The 20919-nt window shown below is 34.9% G+C and overlaps 1 protein-coding gene across 7 annotated transcripts in view; it reads right to left on the minus strand.

The window, feature by feature from the left end:
* LOC137925044 (calpain-A-like) overlaps positions 1 to 20919 on the minus strand; it is a 67494-nt gene that overhangs the window by 18459 nt on the left and 28116 nt on the right. For 4 of the 7 annotated variants that reach the window (XM_068768482.1, XM_068768483.1, XM_068768484.1 and 1 more), the window contains exons 3-6: positions 6782 to 6958; positions 5496 to 5614; positions 1774 to 1842; positions 559 to 693 (exon numbers count right to left, since the gene is read on the minus strand). In XM_068768482.1, the coding sequence (XP_068624583.1) occupies positions 559 to 693; positions 1774 to 1842; positions 5496 to 5614; positions 6782 to 6958 (500 nt within the window). Of the gene's footprint in view, positions 1 to 558; positions 694 to 1773; positions 1843 to 5495; positions 5615 to 6781; positions 6959 to 9082; positions 9986 to 20919 lie in introns of those variants that run through there. The other 3 variants (XM_068768479.1, XM_068768480.1, XM_068768481.1) reach the window with 2 other exon arrangements.

The raw sequence follows: 20919 nt of genomic DNA on the forward strand, positions 1-20919 counted from the left end.
TGGTCTGTCGCCCAAGTCTTCTAGATATATTATCCAGATGAATTACTATGTGGTTTTATTAGTACAGAACTTTAGACTAGAGAAGTTCTTTATACTTAAATAGAAGACTCTTTGTGTGTGTGTACGGGACGATTTTACGGTATGGTTGTATTATTGTTTTTCACGCTAGGATACATTTAAATAGTTTCAGAATAATAAAGAAAAAAGTACATTGGGCGGTCTTATCACACAAGACAATCGCTTATAGGTAACCATAGTACGGAAAAGATAGAATTAATAAATACTATTTTATACACCTGCGGGAATCATAAAGATTTGCAGTTTAGATGTTATTCGAAGTCTCAAATACACGGTTATTTTCTCCTTCTCTAGAATGTATCGCCGATTAGTATTCCTTACTTACTACTTAGCTGTTAAGAGATTCAAGTGTGGCAGCTATAATGTGCATTAAATTACATCTATTCATATACACCTACTGCAAGGGTATGTAATATCTACGTAATCTTAGGGCTATGAAGGCAATGCATTTTCATTTTATAAATTAAATAAAAATCTTACTTCGCGTATGCTTTCTCAAGCAGAGCGCTCCAGAACTCGTTCCTTTCTGAGGAGTGCAGGAAGACCAGTTTGCCGCGGTAAGTAGGGAGACGGTCGTCTATCACCACGTCCACCCAACGCCCGTACTGCCAGAAACTGTACAGAACAATATATAAAACTCGATATATGATGTGATATATTCAAAATAAATACTTTATCATTGGATTAGAAATTTAAAAAGACAGTGGGCAAGTCATATAGCGACGAACAGATGTCTGCTATGGACTTTAAATACTGAAGTAGACCACGGATGGGCAAGCACAGCATAGGTCATCTTCCCACAAAGTGGTCAGACAACGATGTTAAGGTCGTCGAAAATGGCTAAATGAAGGCGGCTTCAAAACGGTCTTATTGGAAATCTATGGAGGAGGTCTATGTCCAACAGTGGCGGCTGAAATCATAAATTGGTAAATAAAATCAGTAAAACTAGCTAGTGCAGCTTAGAACATCCACCCATAAGGTGGGCCAACTTTGTTAAGGTCCTGTTAAAACACTAGATGATAGCCGATGCTTATTGAAAATCTGTAGTTGCGGCCTATTATCAGCAGAGGACGTCTTACGGCTGAAATGATGAAACTTAAGCAAGTAATATTGTTTAAGTCGTTAACATTCCAGGCGTACGACGTTCTCTGTTCGACTTTTCCTTCCACCTGGATTTCCAAAAAGAGGCATAAAGAAAATTTTACAAAGCAGAGTTTCTTTGATCTTCTAATTTTAAACCAGTAATTCCTAATTTAAAACTAATTTCCTGATATTATAAATCAAAAAAGATTAGAAAAGTAGATTTTAACTAGGTTACATTGTTTCAACCCCTATACGCCCACTGTAAGGCATAGGGCTCTCCCAAATATATCTGAGGGATATACCATAACCGCGTAGATTGGCAGACGGGTTATCGACCACAGTGTGGTTTTATGGTAAGCAGAGGACGCTGTTGCCCATTCTTTGGAAACTTGTTTGTGAGTATATTGTAAACTATACAAGATTATACATCGGGAATAGAACCCGCGATATACGATTGCAAATCTCAGTCCTATACCGCTGGACTACCACTGCTTGACACTTTCACAACCCGATCTTAACGAATTTATAATTTCCTCTTCTAGTAAGGCTATATCTTTCTAACTCATTGTTCTAAATAATACTAACACCACATACAGTTATAAATAAACATACCGGAAATGAAAGACGCCGGCGTAGTCCTCATCGAAGCTCTGGTCGTCCGGCACCACTTGGAAGAACAATCTGTAAATGTAACGTAAAATAAATGGTATTTACATAGTATACTAGCTTTAACCAATAGACATTTTATCTTAGCTATGAATAATCAATTCGAATCTTAATAGATTAGTAAGACGTCCACTAGACATTCCGTGGACTACAAGGAATATCAAAAGATCTGTTTTTAATCAACTACAAGCGTATTCTGGGCTGCTTGGGCCACATAACTCGGACTAAGCCAGGAAGTCTGAATAAACTGGTTGCCGTAGAAAAAGTAAAGGGTAAGAGATTGAAAGGGCTATTACAAACTCGGTGGGTGGACTTTATTCTGGTAATGACGGGCCTCACAACAACGGAGGCATACAGAAAAGCAGATTGTAGAGACTTGTGGAGAATCCTCGACAAAGACTTTCCAGGAAGAGCATGACCTTTGGCAATGATGATAAACGACCAAGAAGGACTTCCACTGCTATATATATGGACTCCTATGGATTTAATAGGACTGATTAGATGTTGCCTGCACCATGCGTTTAGATGTTACCAAGGTCGTTGGCCCATCTTGTTGGACCTTCTACGTCGCGCCGAGTAGAGCCACAAAGTACAAGTTTAACAAACTTTGTGATTTAAACATTCAATGGGGTTATTACAGCATCAACACTACGTAGCTCTACTGGGGTAGAGCGGTTTACTACGTGTGAACAACTTCGTGCAACTGGAACGCGTCTGTTCAGCTTTTTTTTACGTTTACGGACTCTTCCGTTCCCTGAACTCAGTTCCGATGAAGTTGTAAAATCCCCCGAGCTAACAGCATCAACATCATCTACAGAGTAAGCAGTGAAGTCATTGAACTACGTATATAAGAATTAAAAAATCTGGTTTTCGTTCGTGATGGAAATGTCACAGATCATGCTACTAAAACACAACTATTTCATTCATCACTATCATCATTTTAGCTACACGATGTCCACTGCCTTAGGCGTTCCCAACAGTACAAAGTTCCATTACAAAGGCTTAAATAACAATATTTTAAACTTTCGTATAAACCAGTGTTTCCACGTTTCCCAGAGGTGGACAAGTTGATTGTTAACAGAAGCAATTAAAAAATGGACCCCACATGAGTTTAACCCTTACGCTTTAATATAAAAATATGAATCAGAGTCAGAATTTTGGAAAGTCTAAGCTGGATGGCACATGAAAGGTACTGAAGCATTCACTCTGTCATATAACAAATGCCCGCAACCGTATGGCATTAATTAATCAATTCTCAGCCTACCCGTTTCCTTTCCGTTGATTATAAAATGTAAAACTAATACTTGTTTTCATTAGTACTCGTAATTATTGTTTATACAATTAATTCACGCCTAGTGATAAGCGCATTATTACAAGGGCACATTAACAATTATAAATATCAGTATTTGCTAATGGAACATAGTAAACAAATATAGACTTTAAATACAGATTCATTTTTTTGTAGACGGTTAGTAATATTTGATACATATACAGGCTAAATAAAGATTTAAATGGGTGAATATATATATTTTTGACAGGAAAAACTTTAAAGCTTTTCCACCTATTTTCAATCATGTATTTTTAAAGCTGATTATTTATTGGAATACGTCAGTCTGTAACACTTCTGGAAGCTCAGTCTGTAGAAAGAGAGTAGTGCAGTGTATATATATTTTTTTGTATATCATTATGTTATTTATTAATTCACAATCAAAATATTCTTTATTCGAATAGGCTATTAGAAACACTTTTGAATCATCAATAAACATAAAATGTCGGCATTGTTTTTCTTACAGGAAGCTTCCACTGGCTTGGAAGGCATTTCTGTTAAGAGCCGGAGAGAAACTACAGTTGGTCCTTACAAATATAATATTATAAAGAGTGCTTGACAATAATTAGCTTCCTGAGTGATTTCTAAAAGCATTGATTTTTGAACAGGATGTACCATAAATTCACTTTTAAAATTTGTATACTTATAACCAAGACTTTGTATATCTAATATATAAAATTCTCGTGTCACGGTGTTCGAACTTGAACTCCTCTGAAACGGCTTGACTGATTTTTACCAAATTTCATATGCGTATTCAGTAGGTCTGAGAATCGGCTACTATCTATTTTCTATACTCCTAAGTGATAAAGTGATTTGATCCTAAGTGATTCACACTGAAAAAATTTTTTTATTTATTTTTTTTTTACGAAATTTTTTGTTTTTTTTTTTATGATACAGCATACAAGAATACATACAACCATAAATTTTTACCCCTCTACGATCAACCCTTATTTTTTATTTGTAAATTAAAATATCTATTTTTTTTGCAAAACAACGTTTGCGGGATCAGCTAGTTCTATATAGATATTTAAACTAAACAAAGGCCTTGTTATTTCTGTGACATAAGAGGTAAACACAATGTCCGTTATCATGAAAGTCATTGTCAAACAATATTGCTGCAGCCTCTGATAACTGCGTCCTTGCAATGAGTTAACAGGAAAACGATAATGATATAACATTTGTTTATTTTTTAACAAAACCATTCAGGATTTGTTAATGAATGATATTATAATTATATATTTGAAGAATTTTTTTATTATAATTATATATATATTTGTGTCGCTTTTAGGATATTTCTACATTTCGACAAATACTACTGTGACCAAAAAGTAAGGAACGCAGGTAATTTTTTCTCCTTGGTTGGTAGGACTGTATATACATTTGCCAAGTGTTTGTTCGTCAAAAGTTAGAATGTCATTTGGCTCATCTCAAATTATTTTCAAAGATCTTTTATGTATTAAACGTGTCAAGTCTCGATGTCTTATTGCGTTGGTTCTGCGGCACTTTTTTTTTTTGCCAAAAAACACGACTGATATCGTTCCGCAACCTTATTCGCTTGATTTGGGCCCTGTGCGAGTTCTGGCTATAATTTTTTCTGTAAATATCTAGCCGCTCTGTTACATTTTCTTTACGTTGTACTGCTTTTATCTATTTTTAAGTGTTATTTAGAGGGTTATAATATTATTGTTTGTGTAATTATCAAGTTCCTATGTTATTGTTTTTAGCCTAATTCCTATTAAACAACATTTTATTGTCAAAACATCTTCATAGTATACGGCATACCAGATATACCAGACATACCATGGTATACCAGAAAACGAATAGTAATAAAAATTGTCAAAAAAAGGATATACTGAACGGATTGAATGAGATATGATTATTTATACTATTGGTGATTATTATACTATTGGTTATATAGAAATCTTACACAAACTTAAAACGTTTAAATTCTAAAAATTGAAAGAATTTTTTAATAATACTTCAAACGTTAAGTGAATTTGGTATAAAAACGTGCATCATCTGTTGATGAAATATGCCAAGAATCGAAGTTACAGAGAAATTTTGTCGAGGCAACGGAAATTTAGTCCGTACGATATTGGCACCCCACAATTTATTTTATCGAAACCCAAGTCAGTGCTCCATAAAGATTTTTGAACGTTGTAATGACAAATATTTATGATAGTAACAAAGGGGTTGATATGTCCAAATATGAACCATTTTAACAAATCATATAAAATAGATATTATTATACCGACAACGATAACAGTACACAACGCTAAGCAAAAGTTATATGTTGAGGGGGCTTGAGTAATGTATATCAGGATAATAGAAGATCGCTTACTTCCTATGCAAGGTGAGGTTGGCAACGGCGGCGAGCAACCAGCAGTCACCTAGCTCTCCCTGCTGCACGTCGAAGCGACTGTATCCTTCTACGAACAACTGCGGATCTTCGCATATTTCCTGAAAAAATATTTAAAAAAATATATTTGTAAGAAAGATATAATTATCGTGGAGGCCCACGCCTCGCAGGTCGTCTATTACTCATCGTAGTAGAGCAGTGAGCCTTGTAGTTAAGGAGTAGATTCACAGGAATACATACACTTTGTGTAATTAATTTCGTAAGCTATATACATTTATCAATCGACACAGCGCACGCGCAATGGTTTAAAGCCCGTACCTCCTGCCTAAAATAAGACCGATGCAGAAGCAGTAGGAAGATGGAGGTAATTTTTCAGCATACTATGGTGAATACGGTGCGGGTGCCGGGTTCATCGCATTGTAGGTAGAAAAAAGACGACGGTTTTGATAAACACAAATCCTTCACCTTTTATGCCTTTTGCTCCTACCGAATAATCATAATATTCTAATATTAACCTATTTATAGATGACTAAATAAGTGGTCTAGGTATTATATATATGCCAAGCTAGTATCTAATTATAATTAAGACAATGGTTTCTCTCGGGTATTTCTGATACTCCATGGGGTGTCTGCCTGAGCGATCTGAAAGTACATCGATCAACCAATCCAGTGAAATAACGTTTTGAGCTGGGGCTTAAAGAGGCCATCGAATTCAGTCAATACAAAAGAGGATTAAGCAGTCTTGAGTCATGTTTAATGTAGGTAAATGCCATAAAAACTAACATCCGTCGGTAAAAATGATAAAAAAAACTAGATAAGATACTTCATGGTTACATTTGTCCAAATAATCGTACTGTACTAAGTAAATGCAGAATATTATCTGTGATTTATATGATATATAATAATTCTAGAAGGGACAGATAATTTTTTCAATTTCTTCGAAAGACGCTGGATGCCAGCTGCTACATACCGGACTTTTTGGAAATCTATGGTGGGACGTCTATGTCCAGCAGTGGAAGTGTTACGGCTGAATTGACGAGACGATGTGTCTGTCTTTAAACCTATAAATGCCAAGTAACTTTTGTTTAGTTTGATTGCTAGTTCGATCCAGGCTACGCGCCGCGAATGTTGCCTAATTTTAACAACTACCCATCACAGTTTTGTTTATGTCTATTATAAAACCGATATCTTAGTATACGTTTCCGTAACATTACGTTCTGGTGTTTAATTCATAAATCTCTTTTAGTATACATGAAATAAATACTCACGCTCGGTCTTAGCCAAGTGAAAGGCCGATCCAGTCTTTCCTTGTAGTACAGACTGCGGTCTATGGCAGGGAACTCCGGATCCTCGAATAGCCTTCCTTCAGCTAAGCACCTCGATCGGATGTCTTTGAAGTCCTGGTAGGTCGCGGGGCCGAACGATGACGGGCGAGTCTCTCCAAGCTGCGAAAGGATATTATTTTTAGGTTTTATATGTAATCTCAAATTCATATTTAAACCCAAATTATCAACATGTATTTTTACTGTAATATAACCCCGTAATATAACCCGGTTATTGGTTATTGGTCTATATCTATTGTCGACAAAAAGCTTTAAAAGCTTTTATATTTATATAAAGTAATCACTTTGATATAAGTACATTAACTTTTTTTGGAATGGGATAGGCCAATAACTTCTGGCAGCGCTAAACAATAATTAATTTTAAAATATATAATAACCCTAACTATAAAATTCTTTGTATTGCTATTTTAATATTATGTTTATTATTTCTCAAACCATTGATTTTCGGATAGGGTGCACTATACACAAATTGATAACAAATGAGATATACAATCATCCTCCTAAATTATATATTACACCACGTCTATGACAAATCACCTCTATAATGTAAGACAAAGGTTATTTTGGAGAAAAGTTTAGCCAAGTAAAAATTATGAATATATTTAGACAGTATATTGGTATGTAAAAATCTTATAAATTTTTAAAGAATAAATGATGAATAACAAAATACTGATGTACATAAAGACATAGTTATAACTTTCTCTCGGCTCCATAAACTTGGTAACTCGTATGCTACTGTATATGTTTTTACATTAAACTGCATCGCTATTATTTATCAAATAATATATTTAAAAAGTACACGATACAATAGTAATTGCTAACGGGCTATCGGTTGCCAACCGATAATAAAGCGTAGTATAAGTAATCACAAATAAAATAACCCATCGGTTTGATTAATCTGTTCACAGGTGATTTTAGAGAGAGAGAGAGAGAGAGAGAGTTTAGAATTTACTTAGCTTTATTTTTAAATATTTTTAGAGAAACATTATGAGCTTAGTCTGGTCTAATGTTAAGCGATTGAAGAGGTCTACGACGGTACATGCTTATCTAGAAGATACCTATTCACTTTTTACTTCTAGACTACAAGTAATAGCTAGCTGGAAACGACTGTAGGTTGTTACATTCCTTGGTTGTTAACAGTATAAAAGCATAGCAAAAGCAAGCAATAGAATTAAAACGCTTAGTTCGGGATAAAGGAATTTTTATCATGATTTTAACAGCGTAATGATGTCGTGAATCTATGCGCTTTGATTTCCGATGGAAATAAAGAGACGGAGGAATGTTCATGATGAAGATGTTTGGAAAATTGTTCTATTTTAAAAGAAATTTTTCTCATTTCACAATGCAATTATCAAAAAAAAAATACAAACCGTATGGAGTGTTTTGTTATTACTTCTCAGTAGGTGGCGCGTTATGAACTAACTTAAATATTTTTGTAATAATGATAATATATGTAATGATTTTATATAAAAAGTTATATTGATTTTGACCAAATGTACTTGGACTAACTTAATGATTTAATTAAGTATATTATAATTGAATTAAGTATAAACTTAAATTTTTAGTTTAGAAAATCTTGTGTCGGACACCATTCTTTTCGCGGCAGACGCAACCAACATCGTCTGTAACTTCGCATAAATGCCTCTCTAGATTAGCTGGACGCAATAACTTTGTAGTTATTGTATACGAGCATAATGAAAACGTTATATAAACTTTAACAAGACTAAAAAGAAAAATTAGAAATCATTTAGTGTTTCCTTTAAATTCGATATCTCGCTTAAGCTTTTTGAGGGATATTTTTTCATTTAATATATGAATATTTCAATCAAACTAGAAAATAATTGAAAAAGACATCGATAAAAACGAAAAAGTATAGGGGAACCTATTATATCTATATATACTCTCAGCAGTCGTAAAAATTCAATAAATACACAATAACTGAAAAAATGTCAACTCTTAACGAGTGCGAGACAGGCAGCAGCTTCAAACGAAGAGAGCGATTTTGAACAAGTTTATCACAAAATAGATCGCGTATTCTTAGACTACGAAGGATAATGGTTATAAGTTTTAATTTTTTTTTACGGAACCCTATTTACCGCAAAAAGAATTAATTTTGCTGTGAAAACATTTTTTTTTATAGCTACTTGCGAAGTTTTATTTTTATGCGTTTTCTATTATCCAGCGCACAAAACAAGGTTTGATATTGTAATGAAATTGAAAACGAACCCAATATAATCGCTCTCCTGTTGGCATAAACATTTTACTGCCCTGATAATTCGGTAAAGGTTTCAACCAATTCTCTTTACTCCTTTCAATTATAGAAACTTTTTTAACGGGCGACTTTCCGCTACTTTTGCCTTCGTCCTTCAAAACAACGGTAGGACATTCGTCAGATTCTTTGCGGAACACGAATCCTTTGCTATAAACCGCATTACTCCTTTCATCCGGCACCGCTTTCTTTTTCGTAGTAACTTCTTCTACCTCATTTGACTTCGAGTCTTCAGATACTTTGGTAGCCCAAAAAGGTTTATAGGTGCTGTTTTTTCTTACTTTCGATTGCTGATATTCAAAGTCGGATACCTTGCTCCTCTTAAAATCTTTTAAAATTCTTGAAAAGAATCCAGAAGAGTCGAAGGTTTTCACAGTTTGTGGTTTATTTTTTCGTGAAATACGTCCAGATTTTGGTGAGAGTATAGATACAGATTTCCTTTTCCAACTCTCCGCAGCGTTGACCACGGTAATCGAAGAGTGAAACGTTGTCAGATATCCAACATCTTCCTTTCTCAACTTTACAATGTCTTCTTGTACTTCCTTCATTATGCTACGATATTCGTTATTGAACTAACGTCCAATACGGATATCGATAATTATAAAAGGGTTCAATAATTAGAACGCCCTTGAAATTTTGGCTCAAGGATTAGATACGTAATTCATCAACATTTATTTCTTTGTTTTATAATTAATTAGGTCGATTTGGGTCGGAATTTACCCAAATATCTTTAACTATTAAGTGTAACATATTTCACGAATTCACACACAACGAATGTACGTATATTTTTTAGAATATTTTACTAAAACATTATATGAATTGTTTGCCCCCATGGACGACGGAGTGACCGTTCCGCAGTAAAATAAAAGTATTGACTGACTAAATGGTGGTTTATATCGTTCCGTATTAAATATAGTGGTGTGTGTGTACATATGTAGATAACGATATACCGAAACCCCATAGAGAGTTACAACGTTAAGTGGCGAATGTAATACAAGCTATAACTTAACAAGTTTTTCGCTTACGATTAAATATTGTTTGGATAAAGTTATATGTTCATATTTAAATCAACGAAATAGGGACTATTATAGTCATTTAATCGATTGAAGAGGACAGAACTTAAGCCTGTATTGTATTTATAAAATGAAAGATGATGATGCAGGCCGCTTCCAACCGCTCCTTTTGGATATTTACATCATTTATTTATTAACATTTTTTGTACACCATAGAAAATAAATAGAGAAAAAAAGAAACAAATCATATGATACAAGACCGCCTGTCGTATCGCTCGAGGCAATCTCTACCAGACAAGCTTTGGATGGAGTTGAGAGATATGAGAGGGCAGTTTACGGTGTACGTACATACATACATATAAACATATCAATACAAATGTGTATATATGTAAACATACAGACACACCTATATACATACAAGAATACTTATATCTATAAAGAAGGCCCTTATCCCGCAGTGGACGCCGTACGACTTAAATGTTGATAGTTATTTACAAGCATTGACTTAGAGACATTTCCGTTTATAAAGGGTATTATAAATAATTGTAGGTTTAAAGGAGTGAATGTATAGCTTTTTTGATAATAAATAGTATGGTTACAACCTATCCAAAAACGTTTACTTTTCAGTCCTAGACATTCACCTGATATTATACCACGATCGTCACGCCTAGGCAGACGTGTTGACAATCGCAGTGTGGTATTAAGGTACGCGAAGGACGCTGCTACCCATGTTATGGAAACATGTTTGTGAGCAGTGGTAATTATTTATAATTAATGCACAAAGTGGAAATTATGTAAAATTATATCTCAGGGATCGAACCCGCGACCTAAGATCGCAAATCTCAGTCCCCTACCGCTAAGCAACCGCTACTTTGCAGCACTGTTGCTTCAATATATCAAATTGTATACATCGATATTTTAGATGTATTGATATATTTGTATATCGGATCAACCATAGTTACAATTATACAGCTAATGTGACTATTTATGTATATATGTTGTTACTGTAACTGTTATCGCCAAGAAGAAAATTGGTGAAAATACTTACTACACTAATGATGATTTTAAAAACATCATTGTCAAACCGGACTTACCAATAAGGCTTTATGGCCAATATATTTTATTAGCATTACTGTGCCACAAGCATAATATTAGTTGAAATTGCATACACTAAATTATTGAAGTCCCTTGAGCTACCTTGAGTCACACGTCATCCTAGGCGTGGTCAGATAGTACATTTGTCACTTCGTCCTCAATGGCAATTTAAAATAATCACTATTAGCCGTACATTAAGATAATTTTATTTAATAGTCGCATTAGTATTTATTTCATCATCAGCACTTTAAAATCATTTGCAGTGCATCACTTGTCTACGTAAGAAGAATGACTAAGGAGCTCTATTTACTGAAAACGTGGTATTTCTATCATAGTCACATATGTTTTTTATAAAGTAGTTAAGAGATATTTTATTCATTAATATTTCAGCCGTGGGACATCTACTGCTGGACATAGTCCTTCTCTATAGATGACAAGTGAGGCTTGCATCCATAGTGTCTATCCTTACTTAATTTCTAGTATGTATATGTTTAATGAAATTTTTAAATTGATGGCACGATTATTCTGTGGCATTGTAAACAGTGTTGGAACCGAACGGTTATCACGTGGCGATCAGAAGGGCCCCTATTAGTAGAATCGACGACATAGTTTAGGGCGTTGGCACATCGTGACGATCTCTGAAGGTTTATGTATCGCATTGGGCGTCTATCAGGGAGCATGATGATGATGATTACCAAAAGAATTTAATATATCGTGTATTATTTTTATTTTTTATTACTTTTATTATATTTAGGGATGTTTGGTGCTGTCTTCCTTTCCGATTTTTACAAGATCAGTGAGATAAATTCCGAAATCCTAAAAAGTGCTAGACGTTAATTTTAATTGAAATCGTTTGCATTATTTTTTCCTTAGTATATTAAATTAAGTATGTTGAATGGAAAATCTTGAAAACAATTTTCGGACCAGCACTAGAAGATAACGACGTGTACCGTGTAAGGATGAATCACGAACTGAATGATTTGATTAGCAAAGAAACGATTGTCAGGTGCTGAAAGTTGCAAAGGCTTAGATGGGCAAGCCACCTGGAAACAATGACCAATACCATGGCTGTTAAGACCATCATCAAGGGAACACCGCAACAAACAAGACCCCGAAGATGACCCAGGAAGAGGTAGCCTAAATGTGTACAAGAATATCTCAAGAGTATCAGAATGAAGACATCTTGGCAATGAACAGTGAATTAGAACGAGATGGAAGAGAAACGTGGAATACAACAAGACTCATAAAGGATTGTAGCGCCGCAAGAAGTATCTTAAGTAATGTAAGTAATAAAAATATAATCGGATTACTGTTATACTTTATGTACCAACTTCTTGTCGATATCAGCGTCCATGAGAATTTTTTCGTTTAGCGATAAGACCGCCTATTGTGTATTCATATTTATTTACTTTTTATCTGACTTTCATTTTTGCGGGCGTGTGTTCTTTAATGTGTAATAATTTATAGTATGTGTAGAAGTGACGGAGGAGGGCGTGTTTGATCAGACGCACACGATATATTTGAGAACAGACTTTGTCTTTTGTCTACCTCGTAGATCTGCCGCGAACGAATCTAAGAAGTGCCTAACACTGGCATGCACACTACAGCATTACACCACCCGGTCTTATTTTTTTATCACTTTCACAAAAGTTCTCTATTATTTCATATCATTCATCTTAATTTTACCCGTAACACGTTCATTGCTAGATATTTTCGACGATGATTGTTAGTATCTTTAAATGTTCCGTAACCTCGGCGGCCCTTAATTCGAAAAGAAAGTAGCGTGTAGCGACTTGACCTGCGGCTCCTGGGGGAGTCTTCAAACTTTGCTACTTATAACGAGATTTAGTCTAAGTGTCTCCACCTGACACCCGCGGATTATGTGAATGCTAATGGGTTAACAGCGACTGTCGTAATAGAAATACTGATTTGAAAGGGATTTACTTTCGGCTACTTCCAAACGTTGAAAGCAAGTTTATGAAGAAGTCTTCATATCGTAGGCGCTTAAACTATAAAACTGCGCTGGAACAGAGATGTGTTTGATCTAAGTGATTAACAAAATGAGTGTACGTGTAATAAAAATTTAGAAAATATTTATACAAAAAGCTACCGTAATCCATATTTACACTTAGAAATTAAATGTTTTTCAAAAACTGACTGACACTAATGAGATGTTATAAATAGCAATATTAATACGCGATACCATGGCAACACTCTTTGAAAATCATTCATAATTATTGTACCTCGAAAGAGTTCATTAACTTTTGATAAAAGAACATGTGACATTCGCAAATTAGCTTTGGCCGCGCTGAAAAAATATCTCGGAATTTCTGAAAGGAGAATTGTGTCCTAACAGTAGTTAGATTACAAAATTTAAAAAAAAGATAAGTAGAGGAAATTCGCGGGCTGTTACAGGATGACATCTGGAATCTGACTACATAACTAAATATATCATTTCCTGTGGAGCGAGGTTGAATTGCGATTTGTTATGACATTGGATTAGATTACCCTTTATTGACTTTTATGATTCATGCTCACAGATGTGTGTTCGTGATAAGATATGAGAGAAATAAAAATATAAAATTAATAATTGCTGCTCGTAGATAACACTGCGTTTTAAACACTGGAGGAAATTTTGTTCTTTACGCAATTCCGGCGCTACCAACCTTATTACAATTCTTAAAAATACGTCACAAAATTAAATCTAATTGTAAGTTCCGGCAGTTACAAATACAGTTAGGATAATTATAATACGTCTGACAACGGTAGCTCACGACTAAATTAACAGCTTTGCAAATAAATCGCATATGTTATGATTCATATAAGCGTTCATAGAAGCATTGTTGGATTTGGACTGAGTTTACTTTTTTTACTTGTTCTCTTTCTAAGTATTTTGGCTGTGAAAATTTTGCCGATATTTCCATTATCATAAAATACGAACACAACAAAACCATTCATTGCACACATTGTGTTCAAAAATACACTAAAGTACAATGATTGGTCTGCTCTGGCGAACAGATTTGAACGTGATATATATTTAGACTACAAGTTCCTTTAGTTTTTATTGGTCATGGTGAGATTCAGGCCTACCATACCAACAGATCCTTAGACTGATGCGCTGACAAGTACTGCACGGGAACAGGTTTATATTTAGAGTACGCGGCGTGCGTAAACGAGGAAATATTTTGAAAAGCAGACATATATGGAGATTTGACATATATAGAGGCTAATATATATGGAGATGTGAAGAAAAAAATGTTTATTTAAAGCTATTGACACCAATTAGAAAATATATCTGGCAACTATTTTGAAAATCATTAACAATTACTGTAATTCTGGCGAGTTCATTCACTTTTAAAGAAAGAACTTCATACAAAGATTTGTTGTAGACACAAAGTAAGAAACACTAATTACAGCAGTACTGGCAAAAGGCCGGTAGATAATTAGGAAAATCGTTTAAAATGACAATGTGTCAACGATAAATATTCTCATACAGTTAGAATATTGCGACCTTGGAGTTCATTATTGTAGCAACAAGAACTGTTTGTATACTTGTATACACTACTCGAGTGTTGGACTTTAACCTTTTCGCTTGTTTCTGATACGGTCAACACTTGAAAAAGAAAGTGGTTTCGTGAAACCAACAAATAATATAGTAGCGGGGTCTGGGCCGAGGTCTCTATGGTGCCGTGGAGTTTCGCTACCTTTAAGGAAACAGTGCAAGTCAGTTACATAAAAAAGAAAACTCGCAGCTGGCTTTTATCGGATGTCTTGATGATAATGATGATAATTGTTCCTTGCTCATTCACCCGCGATACTCTTTATGCGCGTAAAGGTGCATGCATACAGCAATTAATATAGATTTAGAGAAAGAACCTACAATTTATTATTTGTAAAAAAATATTGTTTGATTAATTACAATGTTATACATGTTTCTTAAAAACCAGTTATTTTTAAATGCAAATATGTCTGGTCAATATGCAAAAGGCCACATAAACCTATCTGGATGTACGAGATATAGCTTTGGCGAAACGCGACTGTCTCAATTGTTAACCAGAAACAGCTGAACAAAACTTCGTAACAGGTGTTCCATGGTTTATCGAGGATGATGAAATATATCACTACTTTGTTCAGTCCCACTATCATGAAATAGAACATATACCTACCTGCTTACAGTGGGACTATTTGCGGATACAAAAAGAATAAAAAAAAATCAAAGTTACAATATTTTTAGTCGAGATACGTACAGGCAGTAACAAAAGTTCTAAGAATTATTAATAATTACGCTATAGCGTTGGAACGGGGTAAGGGGGCGGAGTGCGGGAGGTGGGGATCTGTAGCTCGGTTCTCGGAAATTTTGTCGCGATGGAGCACTTCCAGGGTGAACAGCGTGCGTTCTGTGTTAAAAATTATTACAAAAATTCCGATTCGGGCGTTATTGTTCGACGTTTATTTCGCTCTCACTATGGATTGCATGACTTAAAACAGTGTCCGAGTGAAAGTTTGATTAGGGCGTGGGTCAGGAAGTTCGAGGCTACCGGTTCGACCCTCAATCAGAAACCTAAGGGGCCTAAAAGGACAACAAGGTCAGAGGAAAACATAAACGAATTCGGAGCTTCCGCCTGGGCAATCAACTCGCAAGCGATCAGCAGAGCTCTCTGTATCAAGAACGATTTTGCGTCGAATCTTGAAGAAAGATTTGAAATTGCACCCCTATAAACTTCAACTAGTGCAAGATTTGAAGCCGAATGATCACAATTTACGACGTGATTTCGTCAAAACAATGTTTGAGCGGTTTCGGCGCTTCAACAATATTCTTTTTTCAGACGAAGCCCATTTTCACTTAAATGGACACGTAAATAAACAAAATAGTCGTTATTGGGCCTCAGACAATCCACGTTTCAAACACCAAAAGCCTTTGCATTCGCCAAAAGTGACAGTTTGGGCGGCTATTTCAGCACACGGAATCATCGGACCCTTTTTCTTTGAAGACCAGCGAGGGAATTCTGTGACAGTAAATACTGAGCGATACATAGCCATGTTACGCCATTTCTTTTTCCCGCAGCTGTCAGAATTTCAAGGGTACAATAGTGCGACATGGTTCCAACAAGATGGCGTCACATGCCATACATTTAACGAGAGTTTGACAGTCTTAAAGGAGAAGTTCGCTGGAAAACTCGTTTCGCGCCGAGGTGACATTCCATGGCCACCTAGGAGTCTGGATTTAACCCCACTAGACTTTTTCCTGTGGGGTTACATGAAAAGTAGAGTCTACAGTAATAATCCGACCTCAATTGCCCAGTTGAAGGCCAATGTCCACGGAGAAATGGCCGCAATTCCGCGCGTCATGTGCGAACGAGTTTTCGGCAATTTGAAGACGAGATTCAAAAAATGTTTGCAGCGGGATGGTGCGCATCTGGATGATGTTATTTTCAAAAAATGATTTTCCCAAATGTTAACTTTAATTTAAAAATAAATTTATTTTAGTATTACTTTTGTTTTGTTTTTTATGAATTTTTCAAATTCGCAAAACTCCGAGGCCCACCCTGTATATAAAAATCACTTTTGACTTATTTATAGTGGAAGCTTAAGCGGATTCTTTTAACTGGACTAGTCACTTCATGAAGCATCCGCCAAAACGATCTACAAACTTGGCGGCTTCGAAACCTACTGTTTAACAGGCCCATGTCGAAGATCTCTGCGGAACCTTCGAGCTTCGCTACTTTCAAAGAGGTTTCAGGTTAAGCGTCTTCTGCGCCCTGCCTTCCTTAATAAAATATATAAATGCTTGGCCAACAGTGTAAGGTAAGTAAAAAAAAAAATCAAACAAATATGTACGTACAATTTATAACATCTTTGTGTATGACTGTACAAAAACACATGTGCATGAGAAACTAAATATATTCCAATCCTTTTGCGATTACGATCGACGTATTTTTATCGTCGCTCTGTGCGCAACTGTACTGATTCTGTATATTAACCAGTACCAGATGTACATAGAAATTTATTACGTTGAGTTATATCACTTGTTCGATATTTTAATTTACGCAAATAACAAATATTTAAAGAATATGTATATTAATAATTTATTAATAATTACATACTGTAATTGATAATTTTTATTCCATAAAGTGGATAATCGGTCAAGGCCGTATAGAGAATAATAGACGATACATGTATGAATATTTTAGTACTGCCAGAGCTTAGCTCTGTTCTACTAAGATATTTATCATTAAAGTTTCTGTTGAATCATCATTTATGTTTCTGGTGGAGATCACAGACCGGCAAGTAGAACATACGATGTCCGTTCTTATAACTTGTGGAAGATAGACGAACGCTGGATGCGAGCCGCTTTTCACAGGTCTTATTAAATATATATGGACCTATATCCAGTGGCGGACGCACTACGGCGGAAATATTTGATATGAATTTTTTGTGCAACACTCACTCATCGGCTTAATAGAGTTATAACTAGATTGAACAGCAGATATATTTGACGAAGTAACGTTTATTTATAAAAAAGTTCGTTGATAATTTCATTAAAGATAAGATAAGTAGGTTATATATGTATAATATAATGGGAATGCTATTTAGCACATTCACACGCTATTGAGTTTCGTTATGCAAAACCTAGCGGACAGGCTAGTCTTTCAGCCGTCTCAATTGAACAATTGCCGGTCGCATTCAGGCGAGGTCAATTAGGATTAACAAAGGTTATCCCGTGGATTTTGTTTATTTTAGTTACAGAAATGAGGTGCTTCCTAAATTTACAGTGCAATAAAAATTCTCTAAGAATTATTATTACAATGTAGTAAATATAAAAAATAGCCTTACTCACGTACATCATAACTATTTGTAACGCCTACGAGGCGCCTACGAGGCTTCTTAATTTTGACTTTTAAAATAAGGCTTAACATTGACGACGATAAGGATCTGATAGCGTTCTCAAATTTCCTGGCCTGAAGGTGTTCGAGCCGAGGAAACAGAAATAAGTCATTGTTGTAGTCGCAAAGGCCTCCCCCCAGGTATCTATGAGGAGATATACCATCTTATATACTTAAGTCGCATGACTGTGAGTGGCGTAAAAAATTATATTAACTCTTTTACTACCGTAATAAGAAAACAAGATTTATTTGTACACACATATAAAATGATCACTCGATTGTCTATTTTTTTTACATTAAACTAGCGTGCATCTGTGTCATCAATTAATCAATTCCATTCTAAAGTTTCCGCACCGCAATTATCGCTCCGAGTGGAATAAACATTCGCATATGTAAAACAATGTGGGTATAAATAATTCTCCTTTACGAGATATCTATTCCTTGTCATCGTCTTAATTATTTACATTTGCAAGTAGCTGAATAAGCAAATATTTTATATACAGTTCACATTCTTTATTATTACAATTCAATTATCAGGCGATAAAGATCCAAAGACAGCCATGATGGTCGACCTTGCGCTGTCAGCGACTTCCCGCGACCTTGACTTTGTCGTCGATCAACCAAGTTTCGATTCTTTATTATTATCGTGTCAGCCGATGACGCTTACTGCAAAGCATAGGCCTTCCCGAAACATCATTATATATATTTATATATATATATATCTGATAAAAAAACCACCAGATATGTTTTAAATGCAAACCTTTTCTTGAAACTCTTCTCTAAAGCCTTCTATGTAGTGTTAGGTACACGTATAGTTATAGATGAAGTAATAAATTTTGAATTTATTGGTGCTTCTTACTTTGATAAAGCAATGATATCTTGGTGCAGTGTTATTCAATTTGTGAATCGAAAAAAGCCATAATCGGAGAGACAATAGCCAATGAAAAAAGGAAGATTGTTTATTACATTCAAAAATAAATTGCCAGATGTCTAAAACAATCGTCCAATGTAAAATAAAATTTATTGCAAAATGTGCAATTTATCGCAAAACCTTAGAACATCTTCATCGAGAAAACTACTTAAGGAGAGAATAAATGGAAAAATTAGAAAGAAAATAATAAAGAACGTTTATTTTACTTTACAAAGTAAATTAATTAACTCGAATCACCTCATTAAAACAGAAAGAATATCGGGAATATCTTTGGTTAAATATAAAACTAATTATAGTTTTGCGGCGTAGGTAATAGAAAAATGATTTTATAAGCTATCCTCGTCGATTACAAAATTAATATGAGTAAATGAAGTGATCACTTTGAAAAACTCGGAATGATTCATAAACATAGTATAAAGAGGTTCAACTATCAATATACACGGAGTCCGCACCCATATGATTTTGAAGTAGCGCCAATAACTGTATTTAGGTTAAATGACAATGGAGATACATTGTAAGTACATGTATGTTAGATCGTACAACACTGATTGACAGATAAATGTACAGAAAGACGAATAAACAGATAAATATTACTCTACGCTTGTACTGAAAGTATATTCTTAATTTGTTTTTTCAAAAAATATAAGGAGTTACAACTCTGGCAATGGTAAAGTTTGAAACTGTTTAACAGATTGATTGTAAGGGGCGCAGCTTACAAATCACACCAAGTGACCGAGACACGCCTTTCTGATTTCCGGACGAGTTGAAGACATTAAAACACGCCACATATAAATCGCAACCAGTTAAAAATAAACTCAATGTTTTCCAAATCCGATATTGCATGAGATGTATTGGCCCAATCCAAGGTTCCAGAGCTCTCTTTATGCGCCAGGTTACTACATGTGGAATTTCCGCCCAAATGAGCTATGAATTTGACGGCCTCTTGATACGGTAAAACATCTAATGAACGGAGGTTCTCGAGTGAGCCCTCAAACCTATTTACGAAACAACTCTTTGTCTTCACTGATTCATGGAAATTTCTTAAAAGATAGTGATTCACCAACAGGAAATATAAGTTCGGACTTAAATTCAATGCAAATTTAATTTTACGTATTTCTTAAACGAATTACTCTGGTCAATAAACTACGTGGGCGATATCTGTAGATTCCTTTGTGTACCGCATGAAAGTAGGAGGTCGTACGTCGATTCGATTTTGGCGTTGGTATATTTGGCGTTAATACTAACATTGTAAAATGTATCTAAATCACTTCCAATAGGGTTCATTTTGTTCTGTATTAGTATCAATTTTTTGAGTGAAAATCGATGTTTAATTATGTATATGAGTAATAGTATATCATTAAGGAAGAAGGGCACAAAAACTAAAAATGTTTTGATTAACCCTAAACCTACCAAGCGCAGTCAAATTACCGTTTTTGGAATTTAGTTTAAAAATATTTGTACAGTATCTGCTGCTGTTAAAACAAGTACCATTTTGCTTTTTTAAAAATTTTATTATTCTTTGTTTTACAGCTCCTAATAGATACCGGACTTTGTATTTCGTGCGACAGAGATAACGCTCTACGAAGCCGAAATTAGCCGATTGTCTCTTTCCAAAGGTCGATGTGCAGTACTTATCGCCGGGTACTGTATATAACGTTACTGTATCACAACTTATTGACTTTTTTATAATATACATACTGGCCATATTTTTTAATATTTACAATTTTTTATATAGTTCACTTTACGAAAAAAAAATATTGTATGTCTAGTCTACCACGAACGGTCATTTGACCATTTGAAAATTCATGTTCTTTACGACTATATATTTCGGAAAGCGCACTTTTTAAATTGTTTTACATATCTACAATGTA

The sequence above is a fragment of the Battus philenor genome, unplaced genomic scaffold (genome assembly GCF_028537555.1).
Source record: "Battus philenor isolate CCGP_79_NKW_IND1 unplaced genomic scaffold, ilBatPhil1.0.hap1 SCAF_25, whole genome shotgun sequence".
NCBI lineage: Eukaryota > Metazoa > Arthropoda > Insecta > Lepidoptera > Papilionidae > Battus > Battus philenor.